General features: G+C 40.6%; 1 protein-coding gene and 2 long non-coding RNA genes across 3 annotated transcripts; 1 reads left to right on the forward strand and 2 right to left on the reverse strand.

Annotated features, from left to right (window-relative positions):
* Positions 1 to 1,938: 1,938 nt before the first annotated feature.
* LOC103974541 (pentatricopeptide repeat-containing protein At4g14820) lies at positions 1,939 to 4,613 on the reverse strand. Its single transcript, XM_065125170.1, has 2 exons — positions 3,992 to 4,613; positions 1,939 to 3,747 (listed from the first exon to the last, which is right to left on the reverse strand). The coding sequence occupies exons 1-2, from the start codon at positions 4,567 to 4,569 to the stop codon at positions 2,154 to 2,156; spliced, it is 2,172 nt and encodes a 723-aa protein (XP_064981242.1). The 5' UTR covers positions 4,570 to 4,613; the 3' UTR covers positions 1,939 to 2,153.
* A 354-nt stretch (positions 4,614 to 4,967) lies between these two features.
* Positions 4,968 to 13,627, forward strand: LOC135622879 (uncharacterized). The gene is made up of 2 exons (XR_010491188.1): positions 4,968 to 5,270; positions 13,164 to 13,627. It is a non-coding gene; the product is annotated as an uncharacterized LOC135622879 (long non-coding RNA).
* On the reverse strand, positions 8,022 to 13,167 carry LOC135622881 (uncharacterized). The gene is made up of 2 exons (XR_010491189.1): positions 12,735 to 13,167; positions 8,022 to 9,141 (listed from the first exon to the last, which is right to left on the reverse strand). It is a non-coding gene; the product is annotated as an uncharacterized LOC135622881 (long non-coding RNA).
* Positions 13,628 to 14,021: the final 394 nt, after the last annotated feature.

Raw genomic sequence — 14,021 nt, forward strand, 5'->3', positions numbered from 1 at the left:
AAGTCGATGGGGGTTGGGGTTCTCGACCTCTATGAGTTGTGCAAACACCGAGGAGGGTTGGTTTTTCTCGATTCATATGGCTTGAGTGCATTTTGTTGTGTACTTCTTACCATGGCGAGTTTCTTTTTACATGGATTAGATTTTTCTAACTCATGCGTCTTAGGTATATTTTGCCTTGTGTCTTTCGTCATGGCAAGTTTTTTCTTACGCGAGTCGAATTTTTCTAATTCACGCATCTCAGATATATTTTGCCTTGTGCTTTTTGTCATAATAAACTTTTTCTTATGTGGGTTAGTTTTCTTGACTCACGTGTCTCAGGCATACTTTGCCTTGTGCCTCTCACAATGGATTTTTTTTTAAATAGACCGAGTATTCTCCGCTAATATGCTTCAAGTATATTTTGCTTTGTACCTCTCGTTATAATGTGTTTCTTCTCATGCGAGTTGGGTTTTCTCAACTCACTCATCTCGGACACATTTCGCCTCGTGTCTCTTACCACGATGGATTTTTCCTCATATGGATCAAGTTTTTTCAATTCATAGTTGCAACTGTCTACCTTGGACCCTTATCCACTTGGACAGATTAATGAAAGATAGCCTTTATCTCATTTTTTTTTACCTGGATATCACGTGCAGACGAAATTCTTCGAGTCAATGTGTACGATCCTAATTATATTTTAAAATAATCACAAAAATACTAGGCATTCATCAAAGAAGCCATCTAATTCAACTCACGATTATTTTTATAAATTCATTATCCTAATCATTCATGTTAAAATTTTATAGAAAAACTATTCCATCCCAATTAAGAATCCATATCTGTCATAAAAAGAGAGAACAAAATCAGTAAATAAATATATCATGTCAATCAAAATTCTTAACAAAAAAAATCTCTAATATTTTCTAAAATATTTATCATTATGGAAGGACGATTATAAAAGATCGGCGCGAATACGATTAACAAGATCAGACCCTTCTCTCTACTACCTAAGTCACTTTTAGAATGAACATCAAAAGGATCATTCAGGACTCACGCCGAGTGCTCTAAGCATCATAGGCAGGGCTAAAGGCTCCTGGTGTAAGTCCTGGTCAACCATTTAAAATCCACCACTGACATCATCCATCAAAGCTCAATATCCATACCTGATTTAATATAATAATTTTTTAAATTTTATAATATCAACCTGTCATTTACTCTTACTGATTAGGTGTATATATATTAGACAATCACAAAAACAAAAGGCAAATAAGTGATTAAAAAAAAGTTAAAAGGTCACATTCCTCCTTCGAAGTCAATGTAACGAAGAATTCATATCAATCCAGCTCTAAGTTGCCTCTACAGCACCCGAAGGGTCATTATATTGGACATGGAGTCAAGTCAAAGCTTGACTGAATAAAGAAAAGCCAATCGTTGACCTGCTGGGTCTTCTTATGAAGGTCATCTAAGGTGACTTGCATCTCCAACTTTGATGTAGACTTATGGTGATCCTCCGGCAGGCTGCCACTGAATGCACAATAATTGCAACTTAGACCAACAAAATGATAGTTATATGTCGTTCCTATGTTTGATTCTTCTCCTTAAGAGTTACGACAGAGTACAGCGAAGTCCAATGAGTGAGCCATGGATATGGTCACCATAAATTTACCAAGATAACAGAGCAATCTTATCGGTACTCCCCTCTATCAGAACAATATATCATAATTACTTTAGTTCTATAACATATTCCAAAGGCAGCTTGGAGGAGAAAAGATCATTAGGGGACTCGTAAAGGTTAAGTGAACCAAGCAACACCAGTTGAAATTTATGACATTTTCATGAAAATTGAAGCCCAACATCAACTCGAAAAATTTATTTAGTAGGTCAAGAGACATTCGTAGATATAAAAAAAAGGAGACATTCTTAGATCAATCCTGCTTTTGCATAACAATAAACCATGTATAACACAACAAAAAAAATTCACGTATATGATTTTTTTCAAGTTATTCAAACAAGCGCATACAACGAGATCCGATACTCCTTTGTAGTCATCAGGACTGATCTGATCACCTCTCATGTTTCCACACGTTACAAATGAAGCCCGTAACAATGATTACCATCTAATGTTCATCATAAATTATACATATACAGTGCAATCAAAACTGCGCCCTGGCCAATCACCAAAAGTCTCCACAGGAGCAAACCCCATCTTTGTAGTGGTGGAACCAGGTCCTGTCCCTCAGAACGATCTCTCTCTCAAACACCTTTGATGCCAACTTCATGAAAGTGTGGCAATCGTCGCATACTCTTAAATTCTTTGCAATGTGAATCGAAGAGCCTTTCTTCGAGTCGATGAGCCCCAAAGAAAGAGCCAACTTCTCACTGTGCAACAGAATGGCTTCCCTCTTTTCCTCCTCTTGCAAATCAACCAAAACAGTCGCTGTATCCGGAGAATAGCCCACAAGCTCCAATTCCTTTACAACCTCATCCAGCTTCCCATAAATCTCACTAGATCTTGGATGACACTTATCTCCCATCATGAACTCATGCACATGACCATTTAGTTCAATCCAACTAAATCCTGCCTCCTTAATTACTCCCTTATTCTTCATCAAGTTTCTCACCTCTCTCACATCCTCCCACCTGCTAGCCTTTGCATATATGTTGGACAGGAGCACATAAGCACCATCATGATTTGGGTCAAGCTCTAGTAGCCTCCTTGCCACAAGTTCGCCTAGTTTAACATCACCGTGAATCCTGCATGCTCCTAGCAGTGACCCCCACACCACCACATTTGGGGCAAACGGCATTGATTCTATGAACTCGAGTGCTTCTTGAAGAAGTCTAGCACGACCAAGAAGATCCACCATGCAACCATAGTGCTCATGCTTGGGCTCAAGTCTGTAATCTTGGATCATGGACTCAAATATCCTCCGACCCTCATCGACTAAGCCAGCATGGCTACAAGCGTATAACAGGCTGATAAAAGTCACTCCATTAGGCTTTACCCCCTCCGATATCATATGATCAAAGACTGCTAACGCAGACCTCCCATTTCCATGCATCGCAAACCCAGTGATCATGCTTGTCCAGGTAATCACATCCTTAAAGGCTGTCTCATCAAAGATTGTGCGTGCATCAACCAAACTTCCACATTTGGAGTACATGTCAATAAGAGCATTCCTTATCGACAAAATTTGATGAAATCCATTCTTGTCCACAAAGATATGAACCCATTTAGCTTGATCTCTTGCACCCATATTAGCGCAAGCAGAGATGACGCTCAACATGGTGATTTGGTCTGGCTTCACACCTAAGAGGTGCATCTCATTGAACAACTTGAGAGCTTCATTCGGCTGATCACTCTCAGCATACCCTGAGATCATCGCGCTCCAACAGACAAGGTCCTTGTCAGTCATCTGGTCAAAGATACTTCGTGCAACTGCAATTTTGCCGAGCTTGGCATACCCAAAGACCATTGCAGTCGATGCCACCAGGTTCTTAGCTGACGTATCATCATACAATCTCTGAGCAGTGTCCATCGATCCGCAATTGGAGTACATGCTAATAAGCGCGCTCTGGAGATGGGCATCAATTGAGAGGTTAGATTCCACAATGTACGAGTGCACTGCCCCACCGGATGTCAAATTTCTAGTCCGCGCACATGCCGAAAGGATGGTAGCGAGGATCACTCGATCAGGGATTACGCCAGAGCTCTTCATCTCATCAAACAGCTGCAGGGCTTCATTGTAACATCCACTCTGACAATAGCTGCCGGTCGGTTTCAGAAAGCATATGAGGCAATTCAGTAATTAATTTATCTACAAAGCCAAGACGATGCATCTGTTTCAGGCCTTAATTCTAAGCCAGGAAATTTGGAGAAAAGAAAAGGGGCTATCTGCAATCGATGCATGTAAAGATTTTAAATGCTATTTAAGAAGAATGCAAGGAATTATCCATATTTTGCGCTTTTGATGAATCTGTATATGAGAAAGAAAGGAGTCAAGTTAGCTACCCATCGAGCATGACGCCCCAGGCGACGAGGTCTCGATGATGCATTCGGTCGAACACCATGCGACCTTCCGCGGCCCGCCCGAGCGCCGTGTACGCTCCCACCACCGCCGTCTGGATGAACGGGTCCGCATCGAGCCCCGTCTTGGCCGCGAGCCCATGGACCTCTCGGGCCACCACGCCGGCCACTCCCCGGGCCCTCGCCGCCGCTCGCAGCACCGTTGGGAAGCTGAAGCGGTCGAGGGCGAGTCCGGTTCGGCGGAGGCGACCGTACGCGACGAGCGTCCGGCGGGGGTCGGCGGCACGGGAGAGGGCACGGAGGGCGCGGTTGGCGAGGCGGAAGTCGGGGCTGGGCGAGTGAAGGAGGACGGAGAGGGCGTAGTCGAGGGAAGAAGGCGACGAGGCGAGGGGGAGGGCGAGAAGCCTGGAAAGGAATGGGGCGGAGATGTCGAGGCCAGAGCGTAGGATTTGGGCGTGGATTTGCTTGAAGTGGGGAACGGTGGTGGCGGTGAGGATGCGGTGGTTCAATGAGGGTGGTGGCGGGAGCGCGGCGGCGAGAGGTTTAAGGGTCGCAGTCTCCATATCCTGTAAGAACGGCCAGGAGATGGCAGGGAAGCGACGAAAGGAAGACGGTCGAGTTAAAGCATAAAGGCTTAAAGGCGGATCCGGGCGCCGGCCCGTTATTTTTCGGATTCCTTAATGCCCCGTTATGTTGTTTATAACACCCGAAATTTCGGATAGTGAGAACTCCCGTATTACCAGAAACCTTTCCTAATTCCCGGACACCAAATGTGTTACGTCGACAAGAAGCTAGATAACAAATCATATGTCGCCACGAAGACAATCTAGTCGACGTGGACTCGTATTAGGAGAGCTTTCGCGTGGAAGCGTGTCTGATAGTCTCACAGGGATAAGAACCGCGCACTCTCTCTGTCCAGAATTACGAATATGTCCTCGTCCTCGATGATTTTTTGCTAATTTAGATAAATGGCATCCATTCATAACTTCGCTTGAAAACACATCGACCGTCCGATATATATTTTATATATAATATATATTTTCTCTGCTACCCAATTCTTGTCTACGAGCGTTTCGACTTTCGGCTGTCGTCGTCATCGAGGAAACGGTGGAGATCAATCTCGGTCGATGACTCTTATGGCGGCTTCGAGGCCTCCGACGAGAACTCCGGCGATTTTCTGAAGTCCCTGGATTGAGTTCCTTCTCGGTCGAGCGCCATGGCGGCTCCCTTCTTCTCCTCCCCTTTCCAGCCCTACGTCTACCAGGTGGGTCTCCCGCCCTCCATCCTGTGCCCTTTCCGTTCATTGTTCGTATTAGGGTTTCTGTTCGCATTTCTTCTTGGGATCTGACATCGATCTGGAGGCGCCGCCTTGAAAATTTTGGAGATCTTGATCGTATTTGGTTTTATTTGCGTGAATGGGGATGGAAAATTGCACCCTTTTTGGAAAGTCAAAATTAGTCGTGTTTGCTAATGAACTCGAGATTCACCTTCCGTGTTCTGATTAATCTAGTGTTCTGTTTTTGGTGTCAATCCTTGTTCCTTAGTGTCTCACTCAATATATGTATTGCGATATATCATACCACTAAAATGGTCAACTCAGTATGATCTGTATTAAATTCCGTGAGAGTATGGAGAATCTTCTTTTAGACTATGTTGATTAGTTATAGGCAAACCATAAGTTGGTCATGTTATTCTTTGCCACAAAAAGATGCTGATGCATTAAGCAAACTGATAGTTTGAGCTTAATAGGTGGATCTTACCTATTGATTTTGATTGTGCACATTAATATTTGTTCTACAACAGTGATTTTTATTGTGCACATTAATATTTGCCGAATTTCATGAGTAAATCTAGGATGAGCTGAGATGTCCTAGTACAGTAGATTTTTCCTTTAGGTTATTATTTTCTGTCAAGCTTCTTCCTTGCTGTGGAATCATTTCAAAGACTTCTCCGTCTTTGCTGCCTGGGTTCCTGTTAACTTAAGCCCTTTTTAGGAAATTTATGCAAGAAAATCCTTTAGTTCTTGCTTTGTAAAAAGCACTATCAAATAATTCCCTGCCACTTTGTCGACAAATATAAGTCCTCTGCATGTCAAACTGCACAGATATAACGGAAGTCAGTTATCTTGATGATAAAAATGTTTAAAATGATAATGTCACTAAACTTACGCACGCAAACCCCCATCCGTCGCCCCCCATCCCACTCACCCACACAACCTTGAGCCATAAACCCTACTTCGTGCATAACCGCCACCTCCTCTGCAGCTGCACAGGACCGATGCTTCCTTTATCGCCGAAGGACGGATCCGAAGGCCTAGCTTTCATGTGCAATTCCCTCCACAGCCGCTGCTTTCATGTGCAACTCCTTCCATCGTCGAGGGAGAGGACCGTAGCTTCCTCTGCCCACGACGTCACCGTCTGCAGCTTCCACTGCCGTCGTCCATAGCTTCCTTCGTCCCTGCCATCACCATCATTCAAAAGTTCCTCCATCACCTCCATCCTCTCCTTTCCCACTTTTCACTGTCGGTATTTTTTCTCTCCTTTAACTACTATTAACAGTTTATTAAATACTGTTAACAGTAGATTGTTAATCAATGTTATTATATAATAGTCCTTGTTTAGATTTTAGCACTACTAATCTCTATTTATTTAGAACTGTTATTAGGGTTTTAGGATTAATAACAAGTGTACAAAGCAATTCAAAAGATTCATCAAAAATTCAAGAAAGGATCCTGCTTGGAAATAAATTAGAAACTTTTCATGGCATCAAATATCTTATAACATATATTGGCGGATAAAATCTGGACTAGAGAGAGTTTTTCTTTTCTCCCTCATGATACGTAAAATAAAGGTTTCGTAGCAACCAAAAGAAACACAATTTTTAGAAGAACATAATAGAAAACGACGCGAAAATCTTCCTCCGAGCTAAAAACGAGCAAAAACATCTGTTTTTCCTTTTCCTGAAACAACCAAACGGATAAAGCTGAGATTATCTGCCGAATTTCACGGATTAATATCAAATCCGACTGGATTCCGTGCGCTTAAGCAGCACAGAGTAAATAAACGCAAGAAAAACCCTAAATCCTTTGCAGGACAGGATGACAAAACACGAACCAAAACAAAAAAGAACAATCATCAAAGCACTTGGCCCCAACGGAGAGAAGCGATCGCCGGAAAATCAGCAAATCAATGCGTCGCCTTCTTTGATCGGTTAAGAACGCACCGGGATTTCTTCTGCGCTAGGAATGGGGAGGATTTCGTGGAAGAGACGGAGTCACGACGACGCAGATTTATCTCTCCTCGTTTTCGTACGCGTTGATCGAGACGGAAACACGACGACAGCGAACAGTTTTGGTATTCATTGGGCTGGGCCAATCAAGCCCATACTGTACATAAAGAATACAAACATCAACCCATGTTAGAGATACATAGGGGACCTCAGGATTTAGAGGGACTTATGTTCAAATTTCAAATTTACAGGGTAAAGATGCCATTTGCTAACTTGTCCAGCCTGTATAATTCAGATAGAAGATCAGTTTATGAATTAGCTGCTATGTATTAGCTGCCACCATAAAATGAATTAGCTGCTATGTATTCAGAATCATGGCTTGTGCGGAAGGTAACCGAAGCATGTTTATGAAGATTCAGCTTAAATTATGAATCACAGTGGCCTATGTATGCCCTGTGACACAGTTTGATCAGTATTGGCATTCAGTATCACTGCGGAATGTGTTTGCTTTTAACATACTATTGTTACATTTAGTGTTGATTTGCATTTTAACCTACAAAATAGAAGTGATGAATTCTCCTCGTGATCAATCGTGAATCGCAATCCTGTTCACTTGCGCTAGCACTTTTTGATATATCTAAAGACTGGTGTGACGAGTTACGTGTTTGCAGTATGGTATTCGTACATTGTGAGCATCTGATTATATCTGTACTCAAGCTATTGTGACAGTTAAGATCGGCATCGAAGTACAAAGGTAAAATTTAATTACAAAACTAATTTCCAAAAATTTGATTTCACCAAATGGCTGTCGCTTTTTTGTTACAGTTATTCGGCAGGTTGGTAGCAGACCCTTTTACTACTTCCCATACGAGTGCAGAAGCAACGTGAGTATGGCATGATGTTGACAGTAAAAACGTGTTTTGGGGAAAAGGGTACTAAAGCTTTATACAGGTTGTAAGTGATGCTACGCATCCGGTAACTGAAATCCTGGCCACACAACATGGAGATCTCGTGGTTGCATCGGGCGGTCACGCTCGACAACAAACAAATGGAAGCAAAAAGAAACCAGACCCGCCCCACACAACCCTCATCCTCCCGAGTCCGAAGTGCTTCAGGATTCCCCTCCGCCGCCACCGCTCCGGTAGAGCTCGTCGTCATCGATTCCGCATCTGGGCTGCTCCACTATTGTCGCGGCTTCAAAAACTGCGACTGGCACACGCTCTCTCCCGGCCACGGACTTTCTCGGCCGACCTCCTCCCTCGAAGTCAGTTCCCATCTCCGCCTTCCCTCTTCATCTTCCTCCAATTTTACATCTTTATTTGCATTGCCTCCTTTCTCCGGCCGTCGCTCTTGATTCCTTGATTTCCTTTAGATACATGTGTTGTCTATCGCTGTTCATCTCTTTGTTCTTAACTTTTCTTTCAGGGTTCGTTTATTATTATGTTGGATGATCAATCGGGCTATTCTTTTATATGATGGGAAGATGAATATTCTCTATTAGTATTTTTTCTGTTATTTTAATGATTAACAATTTCCCATGGTTCTAAACGGATTTACGTTAGATTTGTGGCCCGACTAGTGATGCATTGGTCCGATCAATGGCCTGGGGCTTTGGCGGTTCTTCATATTACATTTAAAGGACTAGAATTTTGATGGGATCGGTATGTAGCAGTGGGTATTTGTTAGTCCAAGCTTGAACTGACACTTGGGTCGTCTAATTTTTTGGACGGTTTGGTCCAATTCACTGTTCCTTAAGTCTATTCAACGGGGTCTTATCGTTTGATTCAGTTTTTCTTCCTATTTATTTAGGGTTATCCTTGTCCGTCTCTATTTTGTTTATACGTACCTTTGCGTGTTCGTCTGCCAAGGGTCAACCTCTCTGAAATCTCATATGATCCCTTAAGGACCTACAAAAGAGATGATGGATAGAGAAAATATTCCACTCGGCATTCACAAGTAATTATTTCAATAAACACGTAAATTATAAATATAGACTTTGTAAGCTTTGAACGGTCACACAACAAATAGTCCAAGATAGTCCACTATAGACTAACCAAAATGAGGCTGCTAAGCCTACTGCTAGCCCTCTACATGTTGTGTAAAGTATAAAAAAAATCAAAAGACATGGACATACATGAGTATTATATCCAATACCTCATTTATAGTTTTGTCTGTGACAATCTCCCCAACTTATTCCTTCGATGTCCTTGTCGAAGCGTTTGCAGACACTGCATATTTGCTGAGTCTTCAATTTTTTGCTCTAGTTGCAACAATGAACAATATAAATGATTTTTGAGAAGTAATTAGAAATAGTTTCAGAAGTACCTTGTTGTAATTTTTCAAACTCGGCTCGTAAAACTTGTAATCGAAGTTTTTTTACCTTATCGACACCACCGAATGCTTTTTGAAGCATTTTCCAAGCATCCTTTGAAGTATTTGTTGGAGCGATGATCTCGAACATTGTATCATCAAGCCCTTGGTAGATCCTGAACAAAGCTTTTTTTCTCTTCTTCCTTCTTTTTTTGAGTTTTTTTCTTCCTTCTACATTCATTTCTCCTTCTTCCGTTGGACTTGGTTCAACAAATCCATCTTCTACAAACTCCCATACATCTTGAGAGCCTAGAAGAACTTTCATTTGGATGTACCATATGTCATAATTCTCTTTTGTCATTCTGGGAATCTAGAGTTGGATGATACTTGAGGAAGAGGTCATAGTTTAACATACGCTCTGAGAAAGAGTGGGAGAAGCTTCAATCTTCTATATTTTTGTCAAGAAAAACTCTTAAAAATATCAAAAACTCTATGTATCATGACCCAACATATAGGGTTTATATAGTCCCCAAAGATACATTATATTAATTGTATTCAAGATGAATTATTCTCTTTCAAAAAACCTTTTCAAGAACTAATAACCAAATTGACTTATCCTTTTATAGACTTTTAATATAATTTTTCTTCTTGATGTAATGAATCTCCCTCTTGAAGCAATGAACCTTTTTATTGATGAAATGAATCTTTGACACTTGAATAAAATAAGTTTAATTTCAACAAGCCTCATTATAGTTTACAGGGTAAACCCTTTAATAACGCAACTACATCACTTTGGTCAAACAAGTGCTATTTTGACTCAAAGTCTCGATTATACTTGGGTTTAAGATTGCTTCTTAATGCTATCATATATTTATTATTTTAAGACTTTGATTTTTTTTTTCCAAAGCAAGCCATTATCTTCCAAAATTCATTTAGATGACGATCACATATAATTGGGAATCATAAGTATATAATTGGGAATCATAAGTTCAAAGGTAAAATAGTGTCCATCTTGAATCCCAAACACAATTAATTTGAGAGATCCAAATTCACATTTCTACCGCGTTAATAATTTAACGAACAATTTACAAGCTTGAATTGATTTCCCATGTCATATCCTCCACTTAGGAAAACACACATTTTAGAACCCCACAACAGTCTTATGCACAAGCCGCTATCTTGACTCCACCGTCTCCATCATGTTGATGTCGTGTAGAAATAATCATGGTAAGTGTAATCAAATCAAATAATTAAGTTAGGAATTAATTTGTTTCCTCACTTACCATTGTAATTTAGGAAATCTTAATCTATTTCGTTGTTTGTTAATGCAAATTAGGAAATAACAAAAATAAAAATAAATTTCCTTTAATCGAGGCTCACCTCCTCCTATTTAAGGGGAGGGATTTCTCTCATTCGTTCCTCACTTAGCCGAGCCCAACAGCGGGAGAAACGAGAAGTTACACCCTGCTGATGAGAGGTAGGTTTCCCTGCCTTTTTTAAATATAAAAATTTTAATTTTTATTTTGATTCTTTAAATGTTGAAAGTTTTGTAGTTTGAGAAATATGTATCAATTCTTTAAATGTCAAAAATTTTATTATTACATTAAAGTAATCAGTTAAATTTTTTATAATATTCTTTGACCCATATGAGCTGCTCCACTGTTGTCGCGTCTTCAAAAACTACGACGGGCACACGCTCTCCCCCGGCCACGGACTTTCTCGACCGACCTCCTCCCTTGAAGTCAGTTCCCATCTCCGCCTTCCCTCTTCATCTTCCTCCAATTTTACATCTTTATTTTCATTGCCTCCTTTCTACTGTCATTGCTCTTGATTCCTTGATTTCTTTTATATACATATGTTGTCTATAGTAGATGTTCAAACCTAAACTCTAAACCCTAAATCCTAGCTCATAGAATAAGGTAAACAATGATAGAAAATCACATGAAATCCAAAACAATATGAAAACTTCAGACTACCTTGCACTACTCGAGCGCCAATGTGATATGCCTCGACGAATATGCTGCTAACTGCTAAGCTATAATCCTAGCTCATAGAATGAGGTAAGAAATGATGGAAAATCACATGAAATAACCCCTTATTGCCATGACACAAATAAAAGAAAGGTGAAGTTTGATGTTCGAGAGGTCACAAGAGTCAATCTGAGTACCGGAGTATTGATAGGAGTCCTGTGGGTTCAATCATCTCCATCCATGGTGTCATTGTCGTACGTTATCTCTAGCCCTATCTTTCCTAAAATAATAGCATAAAAAATGCATCTATGTGCACCTCTTGCACCCAGTAGAGGTCAGGTTGCTAACTTATATGTTTGATATTTTAGAAATATTAGGGAAAGGCTTATGTGCTCCAGTAAGGTTACTCTACAACATGGATAACCAAGGTTTGAGTCTTGAAAACACTCTCTACTTATCGAGGTGAGGCTACATACACTACTGACATTGGAAAAAGTCATGCACTAGGTTGGCTATTTTAACATGCAAGAAGAATTGCTGGCTTCAGCACAGGTACCCTAATTGTTCTGTTTCCAATAGCCAAGAACCCACCACCAGCTCACTGTCAGAAATTACAGAAATTAGTCCACTACATCTATCCTCCAATGATTCATTCTGAAGTGCTCTTCATTCCTCTGTTATATCAACTTATGATTCAAACATGATAAAATGCCAATTACCACGCCAAATTCCCATGTCAAACCACATGAACAACACTTATTTGTCACTGTAATCATACAATCATGATTTGTTAACATGCATTTCTATTCATCGCACAAAAAAAGCGTAACCTTCAACTGTGACAAAATAACAATTGGAATATGAAGAATTCAGAAAGATAACCACTTCTACAAGCAAAAATCATATACATACAAGGAATCAAATAACGCGGAAACCCCTCGATCCCAAGGGAAGATGACCCAGACGGAGACACATTTCAACAGTTTAGTCAAGAAGATATCCAAGGATTTCAAATCGACCTAAGCAACCCGAATCTCAAAAGCCAGAATCAACTATAACCATCAATAACCCATTTCTGATACTATGACTCGGTATGAGAATACAAAAAGAGGCCGTTTTGGGGCACGATTCGGATCCAGCAACGGTACGCGAAAAAAAGGAATCAGGCGGAAGAACTGACGCAGAAAGGAAAGGTTGAAGTGCAGAATGAACATTCGCACCTTTGCTCTTATTGTCGAGGTGACGCTCTCGAACCTTCTCCGATCTCCGAACCCTCTCTCTCGCGCTTCGAGCCGCTGCGCTTTCCGGAACAATAGGAGGGAGGCTTTCGTCGGGTATTTATGGAGCTCACGGCCTCAGAAACCCTAATCGAGGATAACAATTGATTTCTAACTTTCTAGTATATTATTCAATGACGTCGATATAATCCCTATGTTCCGATACTATACCAGTCTTCTGTGATAAATAAATCATTTATCTAAACGAGTTGGAATACAGTAAAAATATACAACCATTGATGTTCTACAATGAGTAATTCTATGAGCAAAATTGTTCACAAGAATTGCCGAAGCAGATTAAACAGAAACAATTTAACTAAATGAAGAAAGCTTGTTATATCCTTAATGCTATATATTGTCTAATTGGTGCAGGATTTGTTTGCTCTCAGACGCTGCCTATACTGTATGAGAAATATGAAGATCAAATTGATGGCTTTCTATATAACCTCCTCGGGCAGTTCCAGAATCACTATAGCAAGCTGGATGTGAGTGTGCTGAGTAAACTATCCAAAGGAAATCTCAGATCAAAGAAGAATGACTAGAGTCCATCCTTCTTTGGTTCATCTTGTCTTTTATTGTGTGATCGACATGCTGTATCGCTGTCAAATAAAGATGAAAACCTCCGCCACTATTGTGAACACAACAGCAGCAATTCTGTGCATAGTCCTTTTGCCACCGAATGCAGGTTTCTGATATCCCAACTGGTTGTCAAGCAATTATGCAAACAGAGCATGATGTTCTTTAGGTCAATTCCAATGCATTCTAAATGTCTCGTTGAGCATTCTTAGTTGATGCTTAATCTCAATGATCAAAGTTTGGAGGTTTTTGGTTTCTAAGTTAATACTCTTTTTTATCATAAAAACCAGCACTGCTCTCTGCTTGCCTGTGATCTGACAAAAGCCTTAACAAACATAATGCTGCACTGCATTGATTCTCCCAAAACTTCTCAGCATGCTGAAGCATTTTAGTGGCACAGCCAGGCAAATGAATATAACCAATTTCACAGGTAATCTGCATAGTGAAAGTTAGCATGGAATGTTTCCTCTGTTCATGCATTTTCCAGAGCCCAGAAGTTCAAGATTTGAACACATGCGGATGACAGTAGCAAATTTTCTACACACAAAGCAAATAGCCAGAAACATGGAAGGAGATCTTCTATGTTACGGTCATTATTGCTTTCTGCTCCATTTTCACAGCTGCATTCAAGTGAAAGAGTTCTTGATGTAGCAA

This window comes from Musa acuminata, chromosome BXJ2-9 (assembly GCF_036884655.1).
Source record: "Musa acuminata AAA Group cultivar baxijiao chromosome BXJ2-9, Cavendish_Baxijiao_AAA, whole genome shotgun sequence".
NCBI lineage: Eukaryota > Viridiplantae > Streptophyta > Magnoliopsida > Zingiberales > Musaceae > Musa > Musa acuminata.